Below are 24,683 nucleotides of genomic sequence, written 5' to 3' on the forward strand. Positions count from 1 at the left end.
ATTCTCTTCTGTGCCTCCTCTCTCGAGCACACTGTATTCCCTGCCTTCCTTTCAAGTCAGATCCTGGCTTTCTGCCTTAACTCTTCTTTCTCTTTACACCTAAAAAAAAAAAAAAAATCACTAAGTCCCACGGATTTTGCAAAATGCTCTTCTGTGCAATCCCTGTCCCCTCACTGTTCTGCTGGCAGCCGTAGTTTCATCTCTGTCATAGTCTGTTTCCAGATTACCTCCACTCTTACCCCTTCCAGTCTGTTCTCAGTGTCCTTAGAGTGAAGTTTCTCAAATGCAAGCACACCTTGTCACTACCCTGCTTTGAACCTTCAAATAGCTCCCATGTTCTTTGGGATGAAGGCCAGCTCCTTAAACGTGTTCTTAGCTTCGGTGACACCAGCTCAGCATGCAGGAGGGGCCTAGGAATCTGGAGGAGGCTTTCCGGGAAGGATGGGCTGGCCTGTGGACCCACTGTCTCCTCTTCTCTGTGCATCCATCTCACTGTGTTATTTTGGAATTATCTGCTTCTACATGTGTATCTTCTTTACTAGACTCCAAGATCCCCCGGAGCACATAAGAGCTGTCAATAAATGTTTGCTGAACTGAATTGAACAAGAAAGGAAGTGTTAGTGGGAGCTACCATTTGTGGTGCCCATCCCAGGAGCCAGCTACCACACTGTGTACATCTTCTCAATCTCCATGCCCTTTCAACTGTCTGTTGCTTCATTTTATAAATTAGGAAACCAAGACTTAGGTTCAGTGACTAACCTTCCTGATAGGCAGGACTGAGACTTGAACTCGCAAGCAATCTGATAGGACAGCCCACACATTAACCTCTACCACTAGTCATGACTCGCCACCCCCCACCCTGTTCTACAGCAATATGAGTTACAAGATGAAAGGGAACTGATTGTGACGACATGATTTTTACTGCCTGCATGAAACAGTTTTCCTTGCTTAGAGGAACCCACTCTAAAAATCACATTTTTAAAAAGTAATTACGGAAATGATCATTTTAATTGGACTTGAATATCATGCTGTGCAGAAAAGTCAGTCTTCACCATAAAAGAAAAACCCACAAAGGATATTAAGCATAGATATCACAGAGCCAGTAACAGCCACAGCCACAGCGTTAGCTGGTAAATAACCAATTTAGAGCAAATACATGAACTTTTTAATGCAAATAAGTGAAAGGTTGAAGTTTCCAAGGTATTTGCTGTGGTCTAGACTAGATAAAACCGCTGAGGTGATTAAAGGGCAGACAACTGGACAATCATGCTCTTGTGGGTCTTGCCACTCTGGGGCATCATTTCTTGTACCATATTTTCAGCATCCATGTGGTGTTATTTCACCTTAGTTGGGGTATTTTTAATGTAAATGTAGTTAAGTGTTTGGGGGTATAATAGTTCCCTAACAAACTGTAGGGCTACATCTCTTAAGCCCAAGCCTTTTTTTTTTTTTTTTTTAAGAGATGGGGTCTCACACTATGTTGCCCAGGCTGGCCCTGAACTCCTGGGCTCAAGTGATCTTCCTGCCTTGGCATCCTGAGTAGCTGGGATTACTGGTGTGCATCTGGCTCCTCAAGACATTATTCTTAATCTCCATAACAGAATGTAAGTACAATGGGATGCAGCCTACAGAAATTAAGGTTCTCTCTTTTGTAATGAGGATGGCATAGGGGTGGGGGTGAGGGGCTGAGACTACCAAGAAGACCAGAGAGTTCATGAGCTGGAGATAGAAATAAGGTAAGGAGAAATTCCTTCTTAAAAAAAAAAAATCAATGCTAACCCACTCATGTGGGGCAATCACATTGGGTACTGAACAATCAAGCACTTAAAAGGGGAGAACAGAGATAGGTTTAATGACCTCAGATGAAGCAGCACATCTTAGCTCTAATATGCACATGAATCATGTGGGGATCTTGCTAATTTTCATTCAGAAGACCTGGGGTGAGGAAGAGAATTCTGAGCGTCCAACAAGTTCTTAAGTGACTCATTGCTGCCTGCTTGCTGACCACATTAATGCCCTGCCTGGCTACACCAGAACATTAGAATCTCTGAGGATTGGGCCTAGGCATATGTAAGTCAAAAAACAAAACAAAACAAAACCCTCCTCAGGTGGCTCTAATGTGCATCCAAGGTTGAAAAGCAAAAACAAGGAATTCCCCACCCAGAGGCTGACACTTAACTCATTCCTATACCTCAACATGAGACCATCATAAATAGAGCTTTAAGATATTTCCCATAAAACTGCTGGTCCAATTACCCTGGACCCTAAAGCCATTTCTCATTCTAAGTGTGGTTCTCAGGCCAACAATATCTGCATCACCTGGGAGTGTTAGAAATGCAGAATCTCAGGCCCTGCACAGACCCACTGATTTTCTGCATTTTAACTTGATAGCCAAGTAATCGGTTTGCTCATTGAAGTTTGAGAAGCGTTGTTATCACTATTTTCCAAACTTCCTGGGAGATAAGAATTACTTGGGATATTTGTTAAAAATACAAATTCCCAGACCTCATCTCAGATCAACTCAAAAATCTCTGGAGAAAGGCCTAGAAAATGAAGTTTGTAGTCAGTGGATGTGGAGAGGCAGGGGCAGGTGATTCTTACCTGGCAAGCGTGGGAAATACTGGTGTAAGAGTATATTAGTCTGTGTTCAAATTTGTCTACAACCAAAGTCCATGGTGATTAGTGTTTTTTTAAGGCCTTGTCCATAGAAAACTCATAATTAAAAACCATTAGGAAGAAAGCAACCTAAACATTTATTGTCTACCTATTTTATATATATATATATGTATGTGTGTGTGTGTATGTGTATATATATATATGTATGCTGAGTACTGGGCAAGATGCTTTTCATCTGCCATCTTATTTGAAGATCAACATAATCCTCAAACCAGGTGGTGGCATTCCCATTTTATAGGTGAAGAAACAGGCCCGAACAGGCTATGTAGTTTACTTAACGTACAACCTGTAAAGAAAGCTTGGATTGGAATCTGGATATTTCTGGCTCTAAAGCTCTTGACCTTTCTAAATATTACCAGGTGTCGTGTAATTCAATTCAGACTCAGGTCTCTCTGTGAATGATCTAAGCCATCTTATTTCCTCTTCCTTTATGTGCAGAAAAATCATATGGTATTAAATGATTTTGATGATTGGTGGGAAACCATAAGCAAAGGAAGCTAGTCGTTCTCTGTAATAGGGCTCCTTTATTAGTTCTAGTTAATCCATAGGGAATTTCCCATCTAACACTTTCAGTTCACAACACAAATGTAACATGAAAAAGTGGAGCTATAGTAGCTACAGAAATTTGCCCCCTTCTTCAGTCTAGGCCAGACGTGAAGGAAATCTGTGAGGGGCAGTTCTCTACATTTAATTCCCTCCTACTAGGATGGTTTAAACTCATTCCTCAAAGCAATCATTTTGTGTTATGCCTCTCTTTCTCTACCCTCTACTCTAGTTAATACTGTACACGTCTCATGTATCTAGAAAAGCTAGAGATGACCAAGGCTTTGTGGAACCTCAGTTTCATTACCTTTTGTATACTGAAAGCCACTCAGCCTGGCCTAAGTTCAAGTGCTCTGGCAGTTCGGACACCTCAGGCCCTGGATTGCAGACATTAGTGGCAGTCCTCATAGGAAAACACGCAGCAACATCTCACTGATTTCTGAGACTGTGCATTCCGAAGGACAAGATCATTACCTCTTATAACATCACCGGCTGATGGTGGATCTGTCAATCCCAACACTTGTATGCAGGCAAGCACTTCAGAAATTTTCTGTACACTCCGTGACATGCCTGTCCAGTATGTTCAGAAGTGGGAAAAAGATCTGTTGCATATGGTTACAAGTTATCGCCCTGCACAACTTTACAAAAAGTCTGTTAATATTATAAAGCTGAAAGCCCCTAACAAATATTCATCTGCTGTTCCAGTAAGCACTGCCGGGAGGTGGCTGTCAGCAGCTGGGACGACAAGAATGAAGATGTTTGCAAGGCCCGCAGCAAGCATGTTGCAGATACCAAGTCTTCATGTGTCAGGTTGGTGTCACCATATCCTCAAGCCCTAACCTGTCTAAATAAAAATCTTTTGCCTGAAAGTTCTGTCCCTTTGGAATATGCACACTATGTTAAACAGTGCTGTGCTAAAGTAACTTTTCCCAGTTGGAGGCATATCTCCTCCTGTTGGGGCTGGAGGCAGTTCTGTGGATGCCCTCCCGGATGCATGTCTTTCTGCAAAATTCAAGTGGGGATCCTTAGCACCACTGTTGGTTCCCTCTGTTCTCTTAGGAAAGGAAAGAGCAACCCATAAAGCCTGGGCTTTATGTTTACATTTGAAAACACAAAGCCTTAGAAAAATACTGCCTTTTTTTTTCAGTACACCTGTATGTTATCACAACAGATGATCTCTTCATTCTCTATGTTTGTAAAAACAAAAGTCCTCCTTTCAAAAACAACTCATTTTTCTCTTTATTGCTCATACATAGTCATTGAAGGCAGATTGGAAATATATTCAGTTTACTGGGGTGAAAACAAAGAAACATAGATAAGCAAGAAGAAAAGTACTTGACTCACTAAAATGCTAACAACTATTCTTTCTATAATGTTTAGGTATTCTTTTTGCTGAAAAGTGAAATGATAGTGGGCCTGCTGTTTAGTAACCTGCTCTTTTGCTTGAATATTAAAACACATATTTTAGTATCTATAAATATACTTCAATATTATATATATAATGGCTGTATGACATTTCTTTATGCATATATGCCATATTTTCTTTCACATGTGTGTGCACATGTGTGTTAGAGGACCTCAGGTACAGACAGTAGAGGTCATCTTACTCTTCAGTTCTTGGCACCTCAGCCTTGGCCTATGCTAAGGTTCATCTAATTTATCCGGAGTTCCCTTCCATCCACCTCTCCCACCCCATCAGCAACAATGTTAATAGTTTATCTTTTTGGTTGTGTTCTTGCAAAATATGTGTAATTTTTCTGTATGCATTCCTTTTTAATTTATGTAGATGATCATGTTAGCATATCATTTTGGGTTTCTTTTTCCCCCATTAAGCTCTATTTGTTTAAGATTCAACTATGTTGCTATGGCTGCATCTAATCCATTGCTTCTAACTAGCGTATAGTGCCGTGTATGGCACATCCTCCCCATTGTACCTGCCCACTTTCCTAGTGATGAACACGCAAATTGTTGCAAAATTTCCCTTGCATAAATAGTGCTGTGAAGAATATCTTTGTGGACATGTGAAACTTTCTTGAGATACAGCCGCAGAGCATAATTTGTGGGTCACGTATTTAATTTGAGTAATTATTGCCAGATGGTCCTAGACCAGCTGCACCAGTCTACGTCCCCATGAGCAGGGCATGCAGGTCCTAAAACCCCACATCCCACCTACAGTAGTATCCAGCTTTCTCCTTTTTGCCAGTCTGACATAAAGGTTTCTCTCGTTTCAGCTTGTATTTTTCTGATTGCTAATAGAATCACCATGTTTGTAGTGTTAAATTGTTCCACCTAAGAGCATGGAATATCTCCCTACTTATTCGGAGCATCTCAAATTTATTTCATCATTTATCATCGCATATTTAGGTTGTTTCCAAATAAAAAAGAAAAAGGGAGACCCGAGTTATGTAGAAAGCCCATGAGCCAACATGTGGGGAAGAGGAGGGGATGGCCACTTGTCCTCTGCTTACCTTTGCAGGATTCAGCGCGTCTTGAACAGTCAAGTGCTCAGAGAACATTAACCAAAGACAGGGAGGATGTGAGGAAGGTGTTCAAGGAACTGCCCTGCTTAATCTTTCATGAACAATAACAGCTTTTGAATGTAATCTGTAGATTCTTTCCTTTTTCAAGTCCCACAATATAAGTGGGACTTGAAAATAATAAATAATAAGTGCTTTCAAATTGTAAATATATAGGATATAGGAGAGTGGGTGGGGTGAGGGAGAGAGTGGGGTGGCTTTAGCAGCAGAGTCTTGGAGCCTGGCAGTGCGGGCAGGAGAGACTAACAAGCTGCCTGCCCACAATGTTTCACCCTTGGAGTTGAGGGCATCTTGGCACTTTTTTCCCATTTTGTTAAGAAACTTCCTCTTACGGGATATGGAGCAGTTCTTCAGCTCATTTGACTCATGGAGCCTAACATATGCTTCTGCTATTTGTTGATAAGATTAGGGAAGGGTTTTACATGAACTCATTTGGCAAGGATCCAGGGCCAAACCCAGTCTAACAGAATCCCAATATCTAGGGATCAGGATTCTGTTTTGTAAAGAATTCCCCAGATTATCCCAGTGTCAAACCAGGTTTGGAAGCCACACTGGGGTAGTCCATTCCTCCAGGCTAACTTCCACCATGTTAGACATTCACACAGGCATTGACTCTAGCCCAAAACTCAGGACCCCACAGTCATGACTTGGTTAGAACTAACTACATCCTCTTTTGCTGTAATTCAAGTTTCTCTTTAGCATTCAGGGCAAAATAATGACAGCCACACCTCTTGTATCCTGAACTAATACAAGAAAACACTTGAAAGCCATTTATTTCATATTCTGTAAACTTCAAAATTGCAAATGGCACTTATTGGAGAGTTGAACGAGTGGAATGATATGATGGTTTCCTGTCTTGAAATTTTATAGATAGTGCCCGTGTTCAGGGCTGTGCTGTGCTCAGTCAGTAGCAGTGGTTGCTGGCAGAGGGAAAGGTATAATTCTCTCCCGGACTGTAGGAGTTGCAGCTCACGCTGAGTCCTCTGTGATGGAGGCCAGTCAGCTTTTATGGACTTCAATGCTATTTGCTCCAGTACACTTTGAAATGCAGGGTCAGCTCACTGAGCTACATCATGCAATAATAACACATTTTTATAGGGGTAGCTTGTCAGAGTAGCAACAACATGCAATACATAAAACCAATAAACACACCATGTCTACACATTCTATCCTAGTAACCAGGATAAAGTAATAAAATTGACAGCAGCCATCAAAAAGCTCCCTTTCTGACTTTGTGGGGTGAATTTACTGTTGCTTAAAACAGAGGAGCTGTCACAAAGCCTTAGATCAGTGTGCAGTTATGGAGTGGCATGTCACCTCTCATGGAAGGCAGCGGGCCTGAGAAGGGAAAGCGCGATGGGCAGTTTCGCGTCGCTAAGGCATGAGACCCTGTCATCTTTGGCATGACGCAATCCACACCAGAGATTTTTCTACAGAATTTGTTTTTCCAAGTTACATATGAAGTATTATGGAGGACAGTGTGTCATGGAGTGGTAGATCAGCAATTAATATTCCCCATCCGCAGCTTAAATCCCTGAGGCAGGAAAGAGCTTACGTTTGGCAGAATACGCAGAGACTCAAAGGGGTGATGCTGTCTAAGGGGTGATGCTGTGGACCTTCTGCACTCAGAGATGGGAGAAGTAGGAGGAATAAACCTATCATTAAGAATAGGGAAGATCTTACATGAGGTCACGTGGCTGGCAATCCAGAGCCAACCTCAGTCCCACAGAATCCCAATATCTGGGGGTGAGGCCCAGGAATCCTTTTCTGTAAGATTTCCCCAGGGGACTCTGGTGAGAAACACGCAGGAGGCCCAGGAAACAGTGGAGCTGTTGGGGTGGTCTCTATGGGCATGGTGACAGGACTAGGAACTGATAAGGGCTCTGGGGTCAGATGCCAGGCAAAATGACAGCAATTATCAAAACTATATTGAGTCCTTACTATGCCCCAGGCATGTTCTAGGACACTGCTGGGCAAAGACCCTCTCATGGAGCTTACATTTGGGGGAGACAGGACAAGACAGACAAATTTAAACAAGTGGGGAAGATAATTCCAAACACTGATAAGCATTATGAAGACAGTAAGACAAGGTGCTATGAGAGTGAATTGGGCATGTCAGAGAGGTTGGTTTGGATTGGCTAGGCCAGGGAAGCGCTCTGCTCAGAGAACATTTTAGCACTGAAATCTCAGGGATACAAGGAACCAGCCATTTGGAGACTGATGGTGGCGTCTTCCAGGTAAAGCAAAGTGTCAGCTCAGAGGCCTGAAATCTCCAAGCAGGGGAGAGGTTCAGCCACTGCTGTTCCCCTGCCTGTCCTGCTTTACCTGGGGGTGAGGAAGAGGCCAACGGGATTGGCTCCCAAGTTTCCATTCTGTTGTGATGTCCCACTATTATGCCTTCAACCTAAGGGCTAATAAATTCTGATTGAATATTAAAGCTGATAAATTATCACTTCAATAACCAATCAAACTTGCATAACAGTAAGTTACTATATCTCTAACCTAAAATTGATTACAGAACTTAATCCAGGCCTTATCAATGTAACACCTGGATCCAGGTACTTCCAGCAAACCTGTCTGGCCATCCAGACTTCAGAAGACAGAGCCTGCATGAGTGTGACCCTTTGGGACTAAGTGATGACATTGCTTTTTGTCTATCTGAATTCAGTGGTCCTGCCCCCTGTCTGTCACTGGAACAGCCTTCACTGACACCACCAGCCTCAATAGAAACCGCTTCTCACCAGGCCAGCCTTATTGTGTTCCCAGCAGCTAGTATGCAGGGTGTCCTCTTCCACTAGTTTTCACCACAAATGTGCTGGCTCAAATGCTCTCCGAGGTAAATAGGCTTCTGAGTGCTCACCTGGGAACCAAACACCGCTTATCTCATGGTTCCTGTGGGAAAGAGGCTTCCAAGGCCAGACACCCCAAGTGGGAAGAGCGTTTTGGACCCCAGCCCGCCTGTGAGTTAGGATCTGTAACATGAGAGCAAGAACACCAGATAGGCAGAAGGAACCTCCCTGGTTCTGAAGTGATTGAAGCAAATGTGGCAGAAATCCTACACCTGAGGGTGAGAGGCTTTTTTTTGTTTTGTTGTGTTTTGTAGCTCTTTGCACCCCAGGGACATTATAGAGACATTACAGACCTAAGAATTGAGGAGATTAATGGAGCCTATTTGATAGCAAGCTTCATTTCTCAGTCTTTCCTTTTACATGTATCCTACTTTTCTTTTTTCATTTAAAGTAAACATTGAGACTGTCCCAAACTAAGTTTCCCAAGTGGCTACATTACTGAGAACCCAGACTCAAGCACAGTTCTGAGCCAGGGGGGTAGGCGTGGCCTTGGCACTGCCAAACTGTGGGGGCTGCTGGTCTCCTTTCAGGGATGGGGTGTAGGTGAGTGGAAGGGGGTGGGCTCTCTGTGGGCTACTCCTGGCCTGTCCCTGCCACAGTCTGTCCCCATCCTCTCCCTTCCACGTGAGGAAATGGCTGTGTGCCTCTCACAGCAATGTGTGGCCATCTGGCCCGAGTCAGGGGACCTGCCAAGGAGGCTCATTCGCTTATAGGGGTAAGAAGCTCAGAAAAGCACAGTGAGTCCCTGCCCAACTCCAGGAACCAATCTGAAGGGTCTGGTCACCAACAAATGACAGTTCCTTTACTTAGGGCAATCTTGCTAAACACATTATTTGCCTTCTCTGGAAACCTTCAGCACTAAATGTGTTGGTATTTCCACCTGAGAAGGTATCGAGCTACAAAAATGAGCAGAATGATTAACAAGAATAAAAATACTATGAGAAAGAAAATTCCCGTAGCTGTCATCCCACAGGACAGCTCGACATCAGAGAGCTTAACTCCCCTTAGAGATGGGGGATTTGCACACACAGTCCCCTCTGAGCCCTCAAGTTTTTGCAGGTTTTCTTTGTACCATGTTAAGAAACGAACATTGGAACAAGTGCAGTCCAGGGGATTTTGACTTAAATTAATGGTGCTCTGCTGGGACAAGACGGGGAGGAGACGGGGTGGGATGATGCGAATGCTGTTGGCGGCCAGGTTGAGGTAGAGCCCCTTAAGGTGACTAAGAGAATCAATGCTGTCACACGTCAGGCTGTTGTGGCTTAAGTCTACATGACTCATTTTTCCAAGGCTGTGGAGGGCTTGCCGGTCTATGGAGAGGAGATCACAGGAAGATAAAATCAGAATCTCCAAGCTTTGCACTGTCTGAAGTAGATTGCTCTTCGGGATAGTCCCATCCTGAAAGTGATTGCCCCTGAAGTCCAGATGCCGGAGATCTGGCAGGCCTGCTAGAAGAGCCTGATTGCTGGTATCAAGGAAGCAGTGAGAGAGGTTCAGAACCTTCAGGAAATGGAGGTTTTGGAAGGGACTTCGTGGAGCATTAACACGCAATTGAGTAAATGCCAAATCCAGGATTTCCAGCCGAGGACATTCTTTGAACGCCTGACTCTGAAGACCAAGGGGCTCATTGTAGCTTAGGTTTAGACTTTGCAAGTGGGACAGGTTCTTGAGTTGCAGGTTGCAGCAGTCAGAAGCCTCTATGTCATTATGGCTCAAATCAAGTTTCTGAAGATTTTCTAGTTTTTCCAAACAGCCAGCACCAAGGTGAAGTCTCTTCCTGTTGCCTTTGATGTAGAGGTGTGTAAGGGAGGGGAAATTGGCAGCATTGATTTGACACAATTGGTCAAAGTTATTTACATTGAGAACTAATTTCTTGAGCAGGTTCATACCCTCAATCCCAGGAGGTAACTCGTTCAAGTGAGCTGCCGTCAAATCCAGTTCTTGGAGTCGGGTGAAGCACTGAAACGTGGCAGATGTGAAATCAGAGAAATAGTGCTTCTGCAGGTTGATGCTCTCAACAGACATTTCGCATAGTCCCTGGAGCATGGATGAACTAACGTCTTGGTCATTAGTGTCCTCAAATGACCCCAGCCAGAGAGACTGAGTAGTAGAGTTCTGCAGACCACTGAATATAACAGACAAGTTAAAAGCCCCTCCAAAGTTCAAACTTTGGAAGACTGTTGAATTGAAAGCTCCAGGCTCAATGCCTTTGATGTCATTGCCGTTGAAGTTAAGGCTTAGGTTGGTGGCCTGCTCCAGAGAGTTCATATCTTCTCTAGAGAGGTAGTGTATAGCGTTATTCTGAAAATCCAGTACTTTCAGATTCCATGCTGGGAAGTCTTTCGGGAACTTAATGGAGGAAATTTGGTTGCTTCCAAGATACAAACTTTCCAAATTTTCCAGATTGTGCACTGGAATAAACTTGAGATCGGATATTCCTGTTTGGATTAAGAAAAGATGCTTCAGGGTCTTGGGCCCATTAAGTGCTGTTTCTGCCATGAATATCAGAGGATTTCCAGTTAACACAAGGGTACTCAGTTGACAATGGCTTTGAAAAGTGTTTTCATGTATCCAGTTAATTTGGCATCTTGAAAAGATAATAGTATTTAACAATAATTAATTGGAAAAAAGGAAAATCCCTGTCACAGTTATAGGCATTAGCAAAGCATCTTTTGTGTAAAGTAAAAACTGATTATATTATTATTCAATATCAAACATGAAAAACTTTCTTCAGGACCCTTAGCTGGCCTGTTGAATGAATTGATGAGTATCCTCATTTCTGAACATTGATCAGAATTTTTTCCAGATATCTTGCCACTTAAATTGAACACTCAGAGGTTTGTGCCTGTATTCTAAGGAAGAACAAGTGATTTTCTTATGGGCAAAATCAAACTATTACTATTTTAAGTAGTACAAAATATATGTAATGCATAATAGATAACATATAATATATATGAATACAAGAATCTGTGCCATCCTGAACAAGTTACAACTTTTCTCAAACTTGGCATTTTCATCTATGAAGTGCAGAAATAATGGCTACTTTGCAGAACTGTTGTGAATTGAATAATAGATGTGAAAATTCTCTATAAAACTGCAGAACACAAGAGGTTCAGAGATGGCCAGGCATGGTGGCTCACACCTGTAATCTTCACACTCTGGAAGGCCAAGCTGGGAGGATTGCTTGAGCTCAGGAGTTCCAGACCTGAGCAAGAGCAAGACCCCATCTCTAGTAAGTATAGAAAAATTAGCGGGCATAGTGGTGTGTGCCTGTAGTCCAAACTACTTGGGAAGCTGAGGCCGGAGGATTGTTTGAGCCCAGGAGTTTGAGGTTGCAATGAGCTATGATGACACCACTGCACTCTACCCAGGGAGACAGAGTGAAACCCTATCTCAAAAAAAAAAAAAAAAAAAAAAAAAGGTTCAGAGAAACCAATCCAGGTATTGCACTTAAAAATGTGTGTAATGGATTACACACACACACACACACACACACACACACACACATGGTTTCCTCACCTAACCAAACATTGAATGGTAATAGTCACTGTGGCCACCTCACAGTGGGGTTATAAAGATGAAGCAGTACTATAGATGTGAATGTCCTACTCTGCAGAAGCTTAAATTAATGGACCAAAGTAGAGGAAACAGAACAGTTGCAAGGGGTATAGACATCTTCTGTATGCAGAGCCCCCTCTTGCACACACACACAATCACACACACACAGTCCTTTTGTTTTCTTCCCTTATTTTCCTGTAATACTTTTCCCACTGGCTATCAAACACTGGTTCAGTATGTAGAATCCTGATTCTGCCATTAAAATAAAATGTGGAATTCTTTTGCCAATTTTTAGGGGGGAAAAGTTAGTAGATTGTGTCTGTGTTTCTCCTATAAATTTTTCTTATATCTTATCACCCAATAATAAACTATGCTAAAATATAGTATAGTTTGTAGTATAGTCTGATTCAGTATAAATTATTTTTATTTTTGTTATCAATATTCTTTAGATCTTCTTAAACGGCACTGCTGATACATCTAGCTTGAAAACAATCCACTTTTCTCTCCATTGATTGGTATTTATTTAAATTGCATGTCATCCACATAGAAGTATTTCATGGAAAAGGGTAAACATGCAGGATAAGCAGATTATCCCTGGGCCCCAAAAGAAGATTCTGCAAATAAACTGAACACAGGTTGTGTTTTTACTTAAGTAAAACATCAAGCGTGCACAAGGAACTCAGATACGTACCTGGTTAAATCCAAGAAGGTAAGATTTAGGAGTCTGCTGAAGGTTCTAATTTGAATTGTAGGCAAAAAATTAAAGCTGAATTCCAAAATTTCTGTTGTGTTTGGTAGGGTGTCAGGGATTTCTCTGAGACCTAAATTTTCACAGTTATATGTTTTGTTGGCTTCTTTCTGATGAGAGGAAAAAAATGTAAATTAATATAGACTTAATTTGATGGGCTATCTAGCAAAATTAATTATGTTTTACCCTTTGAGCAGCAATCCCACTTCTAATAATATTTACCAAATATACACATACAAAAAACACAAAATGATTTATGCACAAGGTTATTCATCATAGTATTTTTTTGTGATAGTGAAAGATTGGCAATAACCAGACTGTCCATCAATATAGGACTAGTTGGACAAAATATGGTGCACTCACAAAGTAGAATCCTCTGCAGCTGAAGGAAGGATGAGAAGGATTTCCACTTATTGCTATGAAGTGATATCCAGGACATATAATAAGGTGAATACAGCAAAGTGCAGAACAGTATACATGGCATATGTAGTATATGGCACGTAGTATGTAGTATGCTACCTTTTGTGTAAGAAAGGTATGTGTGTAATTTCTTATATTTATGAAAAGCAACCTTGGAAAAACCCAAAAACTGGCTCTCTTTAAGGGAAGGGGAGGGACCAGATGGAGGAGCAGGGATAGAAGTGAGAGTTCTCCGAATGTACTTTTTATGTAGTTTTTATTTTGGTTGCATGGAAATGTTTTATTTCAGTTTGAAAACCAACAAATCAATCTTAGATCGGCATCACTAAAATAAGACAATGAAACATTGTACACCTTCTTATGAGGTATAATATGAGGTATATAGTACCACCTATAAAGTATTCTTGCCAAAAAAAAAAAAAAATTAAACTGGAATCCCATCAAGACTTTAAGCCTAACTTCATGTCTCCAAGTGTTATGGTGGATTTAACTTAAACAACACAATTGGCAAAATGAAGAATGTGGGACATTTTATAGAACAACTGACTTTGTGTTACCAGCATGTGAAAGGTGGGGGTGGGGGGGAACAAGAGAAGAGATAGCTCTTGTTAGAAGAGACAAAGAGATATAAAATCCACCTCAGAGACATAATCAATGCATAATAGAGTAGCCCTTGTTTTGGTTCTGATCCAAATAAAGCAGTCAGAAAAAGACATTTTATAAACTTTCAGGAACTTTGAATGAGAGCTAGATTAGGTGATATTAAGGAATTATGAATTTTGTTAATGAGAGTATCCTTGTGGTTATGTAAAAGAAATGCTGTTATTCTTTTGAGATGCATATTGAAGCATTTAGGGGTAAAATGGCATGATGTTTGGAATTTGCTTTAGAATACTCTGGCCAAAAAGGAGGAAAGGAGTGGATAGTGAAGATAACAGGCAAAACACTGATGATTGTTGAATGTTGAATGATACGTACATGGAGGATCTTTGTTACTAACTACTTTTGTGCACATGTGAACATTTTTCTTAATACAATGGTTAAAAAAATTATCAGGGTGGCACAGACTTAGGCCGTGCAATCTTGAAGTGTGAATTAATTTTGGATCTTTGGATTTGCAGGCTGCTGATACCAGCCCCTACGCATTTGGGCATAGCCCTGCACGTAAGTACAAAGAACTGCCTCATGCTGTACCCCAAGACAGTCAAGCATTCAGAAATCTACTAATCATTGCTTGTTAAATGCCCTAACTCAAGTTATACATTGGACTAAGTAGGTAAGTTGGTTAGAAGCCTATAGAACTGTGGGGTCTTAGTTTATCTGGATGACGCTTTAGGATGAAGGGTAGTGGGGCAGGTAGGAAAATCTGATGGAGTATATTTTGCCTGGGGAGGCTCCTAGGAAAGAAATGATCTCATGGTGAAGTGCCTGCGACGGTTTGAATATGTCCTCCAAATTTCAAGTTTTGAAAACTTCATTGCCATTGTAACAGTAGTAATTGATCGGGTCATGAAGCCTCCGCCCTCGTGAATAGATTACTGTTGTCGTTCAGAAGTGGGTTAGTTATCACACGAGTGGGCTCCTGGTAAAGCCTAAGTTTGGCCCCATTCACTCTCTGTCTCCCGTGCTCACTTCTGTTATTACTTTCCTCCATGGAATAACACAGCAAGAACACCCTCACCAGATGCCAGTGCCATGCCCTTGGACTTCCCAGCTTCCAGAACTGTGAGAAATAAATTATTTTTCTTTATAAATTACCCAGTCTGTGGTATTCTGTTATAGTAGCATAAAACTATCTAAGACAGTGCCTTTGCAGACACAAGGATACGGATGCCCCAGGACCTTGGACCAGCTCTCAGGTCATCTCAGGCTCCAGGCAAGTTCATACAACCTTCCAGCCCTTGCCTTTCCCTGACACACATGGGCTCACTGGGGGCCCCACTGAGACTGCCCTGGCCTGGAAAAGACCTACTCAATCAAACTCCAGATCAGCAGCTTTCCTCATGCTGAGTTGCAAACAGACCTGCTTAGCTGGAAACAGAACTGCACATCCTCCTTTGCTCTGGAGTGGGAGGCTTTTGAGACGTTGCCATTTTAATTGCTTTTTGCTTTACTCATTCCAATTTCTGCTTAGTGGTGCACTTTTTTTGTGGCTACAGTGAGCATGCTCATCTACAGAAAGTCTCCAGTTTTCTTCAATATTGTGAAAAGATTATAACCGTCACTGATAAAAATGCCATATTTATATTTCCTTGTAATTCATTCTTTGTTTTATAGACCCAAAGTCCTCCAGGCACTGCCACAAATCCATATAATGTCCTTGAAATGCACACTTTGCATTTAAAACTTAGATTTAGCTGACTGGTGGGGAAAAAAAAAACCCACATGTTGCCAGACCTATCCTCAGTGCCCATGAATATGGACGAGCGGGAGAGAATATGTATATGCAGCTGCTGCCCGATGGTTGCTAAGGTGTCGCTTAGCTTGGAGGAGACATTTTTCTTTTCTGGTCTCCATTGGCGTAACTGATGTCACATACAGTTGGAGAAAAGGGACCTCCTCAATTCGTCTTGCTCTATTCTGGCCCTACAGCAAAAGGCTCCACGCTGGCAATTCCCTCCTTCTCCTGAATATATAAGTGCCCGTGACTCCTAAATTATTCCGAGTCTCAGCCTCTTGTGTGCTTTACTAAGCACTTTATTGCACTAATGTGATTCGGAAAGTTAAGAACCCAGGGGGAGCGCTACTGAGACGGTGGCCTGGGGGAGCTTCTTGAGAATGGAAAGCAGGTAAGTGAAATAGCTCAATAGCTCACTTTCGACCCAGAACAGCTGAGAACCAGTGTGACACCACCAAGCAGCATCAAGGAGCCCACCTCAAGCCTTGTGCCACAACATTAACTAATCTCTAGCTCGATGGAGATGGGCCTGGATCCTCTGCCCTTGAGTCCCAGGAGATAGAGGCAAGTGACAAGAAACGCAGCTGGTGAGAGAATTTAAAAACCAAACACATTTCAGGGAATGTCTTCTCTGGAGGGGCTCAAATTATTGACATCATGACCGTAAACCCTAAATACCTCAGTTTGTATCTCCTAAGAACAAGGATTATTCTCATATACAACCACAGTGCCATTATCAAATTCAGAATATTTAACATCAGTACAATGTTACTATCCAACATACAGTCTATGTTCAAATTTTGCCAATTGTCCCAATATTGTCCTTTAGAGTAATTTTTGTTTTTCAATCCAGGATCACGCCTTGCATTTAGTTGTTGTATCTCCTTAGACTCTTTAATCTGAAGACAATTCTTCAGCCTTTCATTGTCTTTTATGACACTGATATTTTTTGGAGAACACGGGATCACATTTTGCAGACTGTTTCTCATCATGAATTTGTATGTTTGCTCATGATTTGATTCAGGTTGTATATTTTTGGTAGAAACATTGCATTAGTAAGGCTGTGCCTTTCTCCCTGTCAAGAGTCACAGCAGACTATCTCGAGAGTGAGTTCTGGTAGCAAAGCACAGGGTTCCAGAACAGCAGACCAATAATGCAACAGAGAATGAAAGAAAGGACAGGATGCAGGAAAGGAACGCAGACAGCAAGGCCACTGCCAGGAGCGTGCTTCAGCTGCTTTTCCAGGCAGGCAGGCAGGCAGCCACCACCGCTGCAGTTTCCAGAGCTCCACATGATCATTTCCTATAAACCCAGACTTCGCTTCTAGAGCTTAGCATGTGGTCAATTTCCAAAGTCGCTTTCTCACGCCTCTGCTTCAGCTGGCTCCACTGCAGACAAGACCTGCTTGATGTGAACTCCTGCAGCCAGCAGAGCTGTGGTGAGGCCACGTGGTATTTCCCCCGTTCCAAGTCAAGAGGCTTTTGCTTAGGACCCACTGTGCACTGGGACCTGTGCCAACCACTTTGTTTCCAGCTCTGCCTCAGAGCTGTGCCTTTTACATGGAGCAGGGCTCCCAAGTGCTACTTCTGGATTTGCAATCCCTTTTCCCTCTAGGGATTCATTTGCATTTTTTCAATCAGAATCTTATTTTGCTTCTTTCTGCTGTATCTCTACCTCCCTCTCATCCCACCGTATTTTCTCTCCTTGCAAGCATTGAAACACGTTCTAATTTGGAACTTATTGAATTTCACTCAAGTGCTTATTCCCACCTTTTCAGATTTCTCATCTGCACCTGACACACAGCAGCCAGCCCCCCATGCATGAGGACTCTGGGACACTGAGCCCCCCAACCCGTCTTTGTTAATCATGCCTCCATCCAAGAGACAGCAATTTGACCGAGCCAAATCCCAGAGAAACAATTGGTCACTCTGCAAACAAAACAAACACTCCCAAGACAGCACAACCCTAAAACTTTATTGTCGATCTGACTCCTCCAGGCAAAGGGCATCCAATTATGTGCACTTCGTTTTCTGCTTGTCTTTAGAGTGGACTGCTTGGGTTCAAATTCTAGCTTGCAACCCCCAAGCTGTGTTCTCTGAACTTCCCTTTTCCCCAGCTGTGGGTGGAGGATAATAACCTCACCTTGCAGGCCTACTGTGAGGATTAATGAGATAATGTGTGTCAGCAGTAAACAAAAGGAGTTAGCATTTAACTGGACCATCCCAACATCACATTATTATCTAAAGCTATTGGTAAGCCCTTGTGTCTATGAACTTGGAGTTCCCCTCAAAAAAGAGCTCTGCTAAGCAACCCTCAACCTATACCACCTATACGTCGGGACTGAAGGATTCTCTTCTACCATGGTTTTGGGGGGACAGGATGGCCACGATGAGCTTATTTGAAAAGGAGAAGCATACCCACACTCCCAAGGAACTGTTTGACAGTGCCTCTAAAATGCTACCACAACCCAAATCACAGAACACTGAATTCCAGCTATTGTTTGTATATTTGTCAGCTTCCAAAGACTTGGTCATGGGTGTCATTTTTTTACTTAATACACACACACACACACACACACACACAAACACACATAAAGAGAGAGAGAGAGAATGAGAGAGATGTAGCATTTAGCAATGGAAGAATCTATCCAGAGTTTTTATGGGTGTTCATTATAATATTCTTAGATCTTGTGGGTAGGTTTGAAGTTTTTTCAAACAAAAAGTTTTATTAAAAATTAATCTTGACTTCTATCTATAGGTATAAACAACTCCTGATAGAGTATAGATCTACATGTGAAACCTAGAAATAGAAATAAATACAAAACAATAAAACTTCTAGAGGAAAACATGGGATATACTGTGGCCTTGGGGTAGGCAAAGCTTTCTTAAACAGGACAGAAATGCCCTGAAAGTAAAGGATAAAGTGATAAATGGAGCTATATTAAAATAAGGAACTGCTGTTCAGCAAAAGATACTATTGGGGGATGGAAAGGGAAGTGGGAGAAGATACTGGCAACCTGAGGAAGGACTTGTATCCACAATACATAAAGAACCCCTACAAATCAACAAAAAAGAAAGACAACCCAAATGAAAATGGGCAAAAGATTTCAACAGGCACTTCATACCCATAAAAAGGAATATGCAAATGGTCAAAACAAAAGTATGGCAATGCACTCAATTATTTATCAAGAAAATAAAAATTAACTCCCAATGAAATATCACTACTCATCAGAATGGCTAACATTTTAAAAGCAAACAATACCAAATATTAGTGAGGCTGTGGGGCAATTAGAACCCAAATACATTGCCCATGAGGGTAAATTGGCACCAACACTTTGCAAAACTGTTTGGTGATATCTACTATATTAAACACATGTTTACCCTATAATCAAATACATTCACTCCTAGGTATACATCTAATAAAGTCTTGTATATATGTTTATGAAAGACACAGACAAGAATGTCTAAAGCAGCATCATTCATAACTGCCAAAACATTGGAAACAATACAAATGTCCATTAACAGTAGACTGGATAAATAAACGGTGGCTCATGAATACAACAGAGTACCATTCATCAATAAAAATGGACAAATGACTGCTGTACACATCATCAATAAATCTCACAAATTTAATGTTGAGCCAAAGAAGCCAGACACAGAGTACACACTGTATGTTCCCATGTATATAAAGTTCAGAACCAGGCTCAACCAATCCACGGCACAGGCAGCCAGAGCACTGGATGCCTCTGGGGGCTGGTGACAGGGAGGAGCCATGAGGGGCTGCTGAGGTGCTGAGAATGTCTGTATCTGGATCCCTGTGCTAGTTACACGTACATGTTCACTTGGTGGAAACTCATTTAACTGCACACTTAGGACTTGTGAACTTCTCTGTATGTACACTTTACTTCAATAAAAAGTTTACCAAACACAAAACAAAACAAAACAAAACAAAACAAAAGCCTTGTTTTCAGGGTAAGGGATGTAACCAAATGTGGACCTGAAAGAACCAATTTTTTGAGATGGATTCCAGGTGGCTAAATGGGCCTACATTTTCAGTAGAGCCAAGCAGCCATTGCTGACTGGAGGTCACACCGTATGCTGAGTTTCCAGGAACACCTCGCCTCTGTTTACCTTTGGGACTGTCAAAGCTCACCTGAGCCAACCAGTCAGGGCTCTGCCGTACTGGCCAGTCAGAGCCTAGCGCTAGCCACTATCAGGGCTCTGCTGCATCAACTAATTGGAACTAAACAAGTTGGACTCCTTCATCTGCATAAATGGACCTGATTGGAAACCGGTGGGAACTCTCTCTAGAAAAGCCAAACCCTCAGGCCACATCTCCCCGGTTTGCAGAGTGTTCATTGAAATAAAGTCTCTTTTCAAATTCCTCTTCAGAGAACTTCCCTTCGTGGGCATGATAAGGTAACGGTGGTCACATGAACCTACAGACATTATGTGGTTTGCTGCGCTTTAGGGGAAGAAGAAAAGAGGAAAAGAAAGCAAGGGGGAAGGGTGGGTAAAGCGGGGGTAATTTGAACTTGGGAAAGGGCCAAACCCTTCAGTCAAAGGCACAACTTTCTTCTTTCAACCACTGCTCTTTTTATCCAACCTGCCTGCAGCCTAGACGTTCCTTGCTCTTGGGAACAAGTCCACATTCATCTTTGTATCCTCCGAAGTATTCACACAGTACTGAGGGCTCAGTAAATTGCCTTGGAATCCTGCAGCTGAGAACTCACATGACAGAAGAGGCAAGAGAAAATATAGACCCAATGTTAATTGAATGGACTGCAAGGTCATTTAAAATCAGAGTTCTGTCAGAGGGAGGGATGCCGGGAGCGGGTTGGATTGGAAGGTTTCAGTCTCACCTGGCTTATCCAAAGAGGGAAGCCCTTGCTACAGCACAGGGCCAGGCTTGCAGACCCTGGGACCCTGAGCACCACTCTGCAGACATGAATAGTACTGAAGGCCCCGGGACAGGCAGCCAAAGGACCAGGGGTCCTTCACCTCACGCAGGGATTTCAGAGTTGAAGCCACAGGGGTAAGAGTAGGGCATTTAAAATAGCCTGCCACCTGGTGAGCTGGAATTTAATGGTAATATTGTCCCATCTCAGGCTGGTGCCAGGAGCATCAATGAGGGGGTGGTGTCCCCACTCTTACCCCCTTAACATGCTGCCCACATGTCTGTATGACATTGACCTTCCAACCTGAGTGATGAGGGGGTAGCCTCTGGGGCTGATAAAAGCTCCTTCTCTTTCCTCTTCCCCTTCTGTTATGGGCTGAATTTTGTCCCCCCAAAATTCCTGCATTGGAACACTAACCCCCAGTACCTCAGAATGTGACTGTATTTGGAGACATGTTCTTTAAAGAGCTGAGTAAGGTAGAATGAGGCCGTAACGGTGGGCCCGAATCTAATCTGACTGGCATCCTTACAAGAAGAGGAGATTTGGACACACGAAGAGACACCAGGGGCACTCATATGGAGGAAGGGCCATGAGAGGACACGGAGAGAAGGTGGCCGTCTGCACGCCAAGGAGAGGCGGCTCAGGAGAGGCCAGCTCTGCCCTCACCTTGATCTTGAAATGCCAGCCTCCAGAACTGTGAGACAATCGATTTCTGTTGTTCAAGCCACCCACAATGTGGTATTTGTCATAGCAGTCCAAGCAAAAGAACACATGCTCCCAGCCTTAATTCCCCTGGGCATTACGCCTCTTCCAGCTGTGCTGCTGATTCCTTCCTAATACCAGACTCACGAGCTCTGCGGTGTCTGCCCTGAGCCCACCCCGGCGATGGTGTTGCCCGCTGGCGTGCCCTGCTCTCCCAGATCACCCTCCAGTGCTGCCTCAGCGCGACTCCACCTGGCTGCTCCTACCCCTTACTCTTCTTTCCACCCCAACCCAGGAAGACAGCCCCACAAGCCACCAAGACCCGTGGTCCTTCCTGTCTGCAGCCCTCGTCCGACAGGGCAATGGTGCTGGACGCTTGTGGGGTCAGAGGCAGCGGGAGGAGGGTTGAAGCATTCAGAATGGCAGGAGACTGAGGCCCTTCTTTCCCTCTCGCCACCGCCTCCAAGAACTTCCCACAGGTTGATAAATATTGTTATGGTCCAAAACAGAAGGTACAATTTGGCTCTATTCTCAGATTTTCCTCCTGTGGGTTAGGGAAACAGATGGAGGGCTGTCCAACTCGAGGAGAAAGCCAAACTCATTCAGAGTGATCTTTAAATGCTCGAAAGCCTGGCAAAGGCCTGTCTGTGCTAATTCTCACCCTGAGAGCCAGGAGACCAAGGAACTCCTTGGGGTAGTGGCCACGTACCGGGATGTCGAACAAACAGCTGTGCAAGGTTTGGGGGTCTGCTCTTTGCACTGAGACCCTGTTGATATTTTATGTCCCAATTGGAATTATTTTGGGGAGAATTGTTTAAAGAGGAGGAAAACTTTCACTTCTTCCTAGAAAGATGCTACCAGACAATCCTCAGGCCGAGCTCTTCGGCTCCTTTCTCACAATAAAGAAAAAATTCTATATATTCCATTGCCCCTCCCTTTTATTTTTTGAGACAAGGTCTCACTCTGTCACCTGGGCTAGTGCAGTGGCACGATCACAACTCACTTCAACCTCTAACTCCTGGCTCAAGGGATCCTCCTGCTTCAGCCGCCCGCCCATTGCCCTTTTAAAGACAGTGGATATTGGGATGCCAAGGCTCAGATGGGACTGCATGTGGAATCTCAAATTTTCCAGACAATTTAATCTGGGTAAAGACAAACAGTTTGGACTCACCTCAATGCACATCTGATCCAAGGAGGTGATGACTTTACAGCTGGCAGAGCACAGCAGTGCCAAAAGGAAGCAGCTGACATCGGGAGCCATCACAGGACCAGTGCAATCCCAGCTTGGAGGGCTTATCTAATGCTTGGAGCTGAGAAATCAAACCACGCTATGATGGCCCCAGCAATTTGGCAGCTAGAGAAGTGCTCAGAAGGGTGATCTTGGAACAAGAAATGCTGTTGACTGCTCAGCATTCTGTGACCCTGTGCTGCAAAAAAACGGGAAGTCCCTTTTGCATACTACCCATCTTTGCCAAAAATAACTGAGGACCCAGCCCCAGAATTTTCCAGTGCATTTCCTGTGTGGCCCTCTTGGGCTGGTCACACAGACTCTCAGTGGATGGTTCTGATGGACTGTATGCCAGCTTCAAGGGTTTGGCTGCTTCCAACAGCTTCTGGTCCTTTCCCCAGAGAGAGGGTGTGGAAGCTGGAAACCGTACTGACCAGGCCACTTTGTTAGTTGTTCCGGGTGAGTGGCTAGGAGAGGTGTCGGGGCATGCTGGGAGGGCAGAGTGCTCTGTGGGGGTGACGGAAGAACTGAACCCTCCGGTAGCATCTGTTGATCCAGGACCTGGAGCAGGAGGGAAGAGGTTTGAGAGTGTACTTGCTCTGTGAGCCTCGGCTGCTGCCTTGGCCAGCTTGTCCATCCCCACCTCTGGTCTTTGTACAGGAGGAGGATTACTCCATCTTGCAGCCTGGTCACTCAGGCCTGTTAAAGCAGGTGGGGTGGAATCTCCTCCTCTTCCCTCCCAACCTGACCCATGGAAGTAGGGGACACTGCTGTAAACAGAGCAGCCTGGCTAAGGGACAGCAGAGTTAAGGATGCCCACATTGGCTCTATTTCTTCTTAGAAATAGCTTTGAAGCAGGACTGCAATTACCCTCATTATGGTGCAAGATGTGGCAGTGATTAAGGCAAGTGGAGGTTCAGGCATTACTCAATGGGCTGGATTGAGTTGCCTCATGGTCTGTTCTCCAACCCTCTGGCATAGAGGAGATACTCAGTGTGACTGTTCTCCCATTCCATTGCCAAGAGCCTCATGCTTAGTATCAGAGTTCACAACGACTTGAGATACTACTACTACCATATTGTGTTACCGCTAAGAAAATGACTATAGCAGCTCCCATTTATTGAGTCCTTACTATGTGTTAGATACTGGGCCAGGTTTTATTTTTGTTTTTGGTACATTTCCCTATCCTAGACTATTTCCACATATTCTATTAAAAAGGTGCTATTATTTCCCTCATTTTATAGGTTTAGAAACTGACGCTTAGAGAAATGAAATGACCTCTCCAAGACCCCACAACTAGAGAGTGGTGGATTAGGGCCTCAGGTCTAGACACTCTCACTACAGAGAGTGCCGCTACTCTTCACGGTTTAAGAAACAATTCTGCCTCCTTCAGGAGCTGAAGAGTTGATGGGGTAAAGAATGTTCTTCATCTGGGAATTTCAGAGCAGACACTAAAAAGGAAAGGGTTGGAGAAACTATGTAGTTGGCACTACGCCAGGGCTGCTACATCTCTTTGAGCTTTTCTGGTCACCCTTGAAGTGCCATCTCATCAACAAAATCACCTCTGAAGAGGCTATTGGCAAAACACAGTGTAAGCAAACCCAGACCAGTGACAGATCACCTGGATTCAAAGAAGGCAGCCCTGGAATGGGAAGAGCTGAGGAGGGAAGGGGTCTGGTTCTAAGCCTCAGATTCATTGCTTACCAACTGAGCGACCTTGGGCAAGTCCTTTCACATCTCTGTGTCTATTTCCCCATCTGAAAAGCAGGAATTATAATTCCTATTCTGCCCACATCACAGGGTAATGATGAGGATCAAATAAGATCATATATGTGAAAATGCTTTCTTAACCTTAAAGCCCTACATAAATATGAAGAATCAAGGCAAAGACTCCTCTGAGGAACAAATTCCAGTGTCATGTAAATATCACTCTCAGGAAATCGTCTCCTGCCCCAGAGACATTGCAAAGGCATATTACTTTGCTTCTTAAAGAAAAGTTTGATGGCTCAGTTAAGGCTATAAGATTTTGTCATTTTCTGAGGCCACATAATTTGCATATGATTTGCATGTGTTTGCATAATGGACTCAAAAGACTCAGTGCAAGTGTATAAGAGTAAAAGAAAATAA

At 43.3% G+C, this 24,683-nt stretch overlaps 1 protein-coding gene and 1 long non-coding RNA gene across 2 annotated transcripts; one reads left to right on the plus strand and one right to left on the minus strand.

Moving 5' to 3' along the window:
• Positions 1-1,490: 1,490 nt before the first annotated feature.
• On the plus strand, positions 1,491-14,464 carry LOC123648302. The gene is made up of 3 exons (XR_006738556.1): positions 1,491-1,604; positions 3,925-4,029; positions 14,453-14,464. It is a non-coding gene; the product is annotated as an uncharacterized LOC123648302 (long non-coding RNA).
• CD180 (CD180 molecule) lies at positions 9,115-22,748 on the minus strand. The gene is made up of 3 exons (XM_045566026.1): positions 22,500-22,748; positions 12,855-13,021; positions 9,115-11,192 (listed from the first exon to the last, which is right to left on the minus strand). Exons 1-3 carry the CDS (start codon positions 22,587-22,589, stop codon positions 9,464-9,466), a joined length of 1,986 nt encoding a protein of 661 aa, XP_045421982.1. The 5' UTR covers positions 22,590-22,748; the 3' UTR covers positions 9,115-9,463.
• Between the last annotated feature and the right edge of the window lie 1,935 nt (positions 22,749-24,683).

The sequence above is a fragment of the Lemur catta genome, chromosome 12 (assembly GCF_020740605.2).
Source record: "Lemur catta isolate mLemCat1 chromosome 12, mLemCat1.pri, whole genome shotgun sequence".
NCBI lineage: Eukaryota > Metazoa > Chordata > Mammalia > Primates > Lemuridae > Lemur > Lemur catta.

Coding starts and splice junctions, on each gene's coding strand:
- CD180 (XM_045566026.1), bottom strand. CDS start 22,589: ATGGCTCCCGATGTCAGCTGCTTCCTTTTGGCACTGCTGTGCTCTGCC. Junction 13,022..22,499: donor TGGATCAGATGTGCATTGAG/GTGAGTCCAAAC, acceptor TCCTCTCATCAG/AAAGAAGCCAACAAAACATA. Junction 11,193..12,854: donor ACCTTCTTGGATTTAACCAG/GTACGTATCTGA, acceptor TATCTTTTCAAG/ATGCCAAATTAACTGGATAC.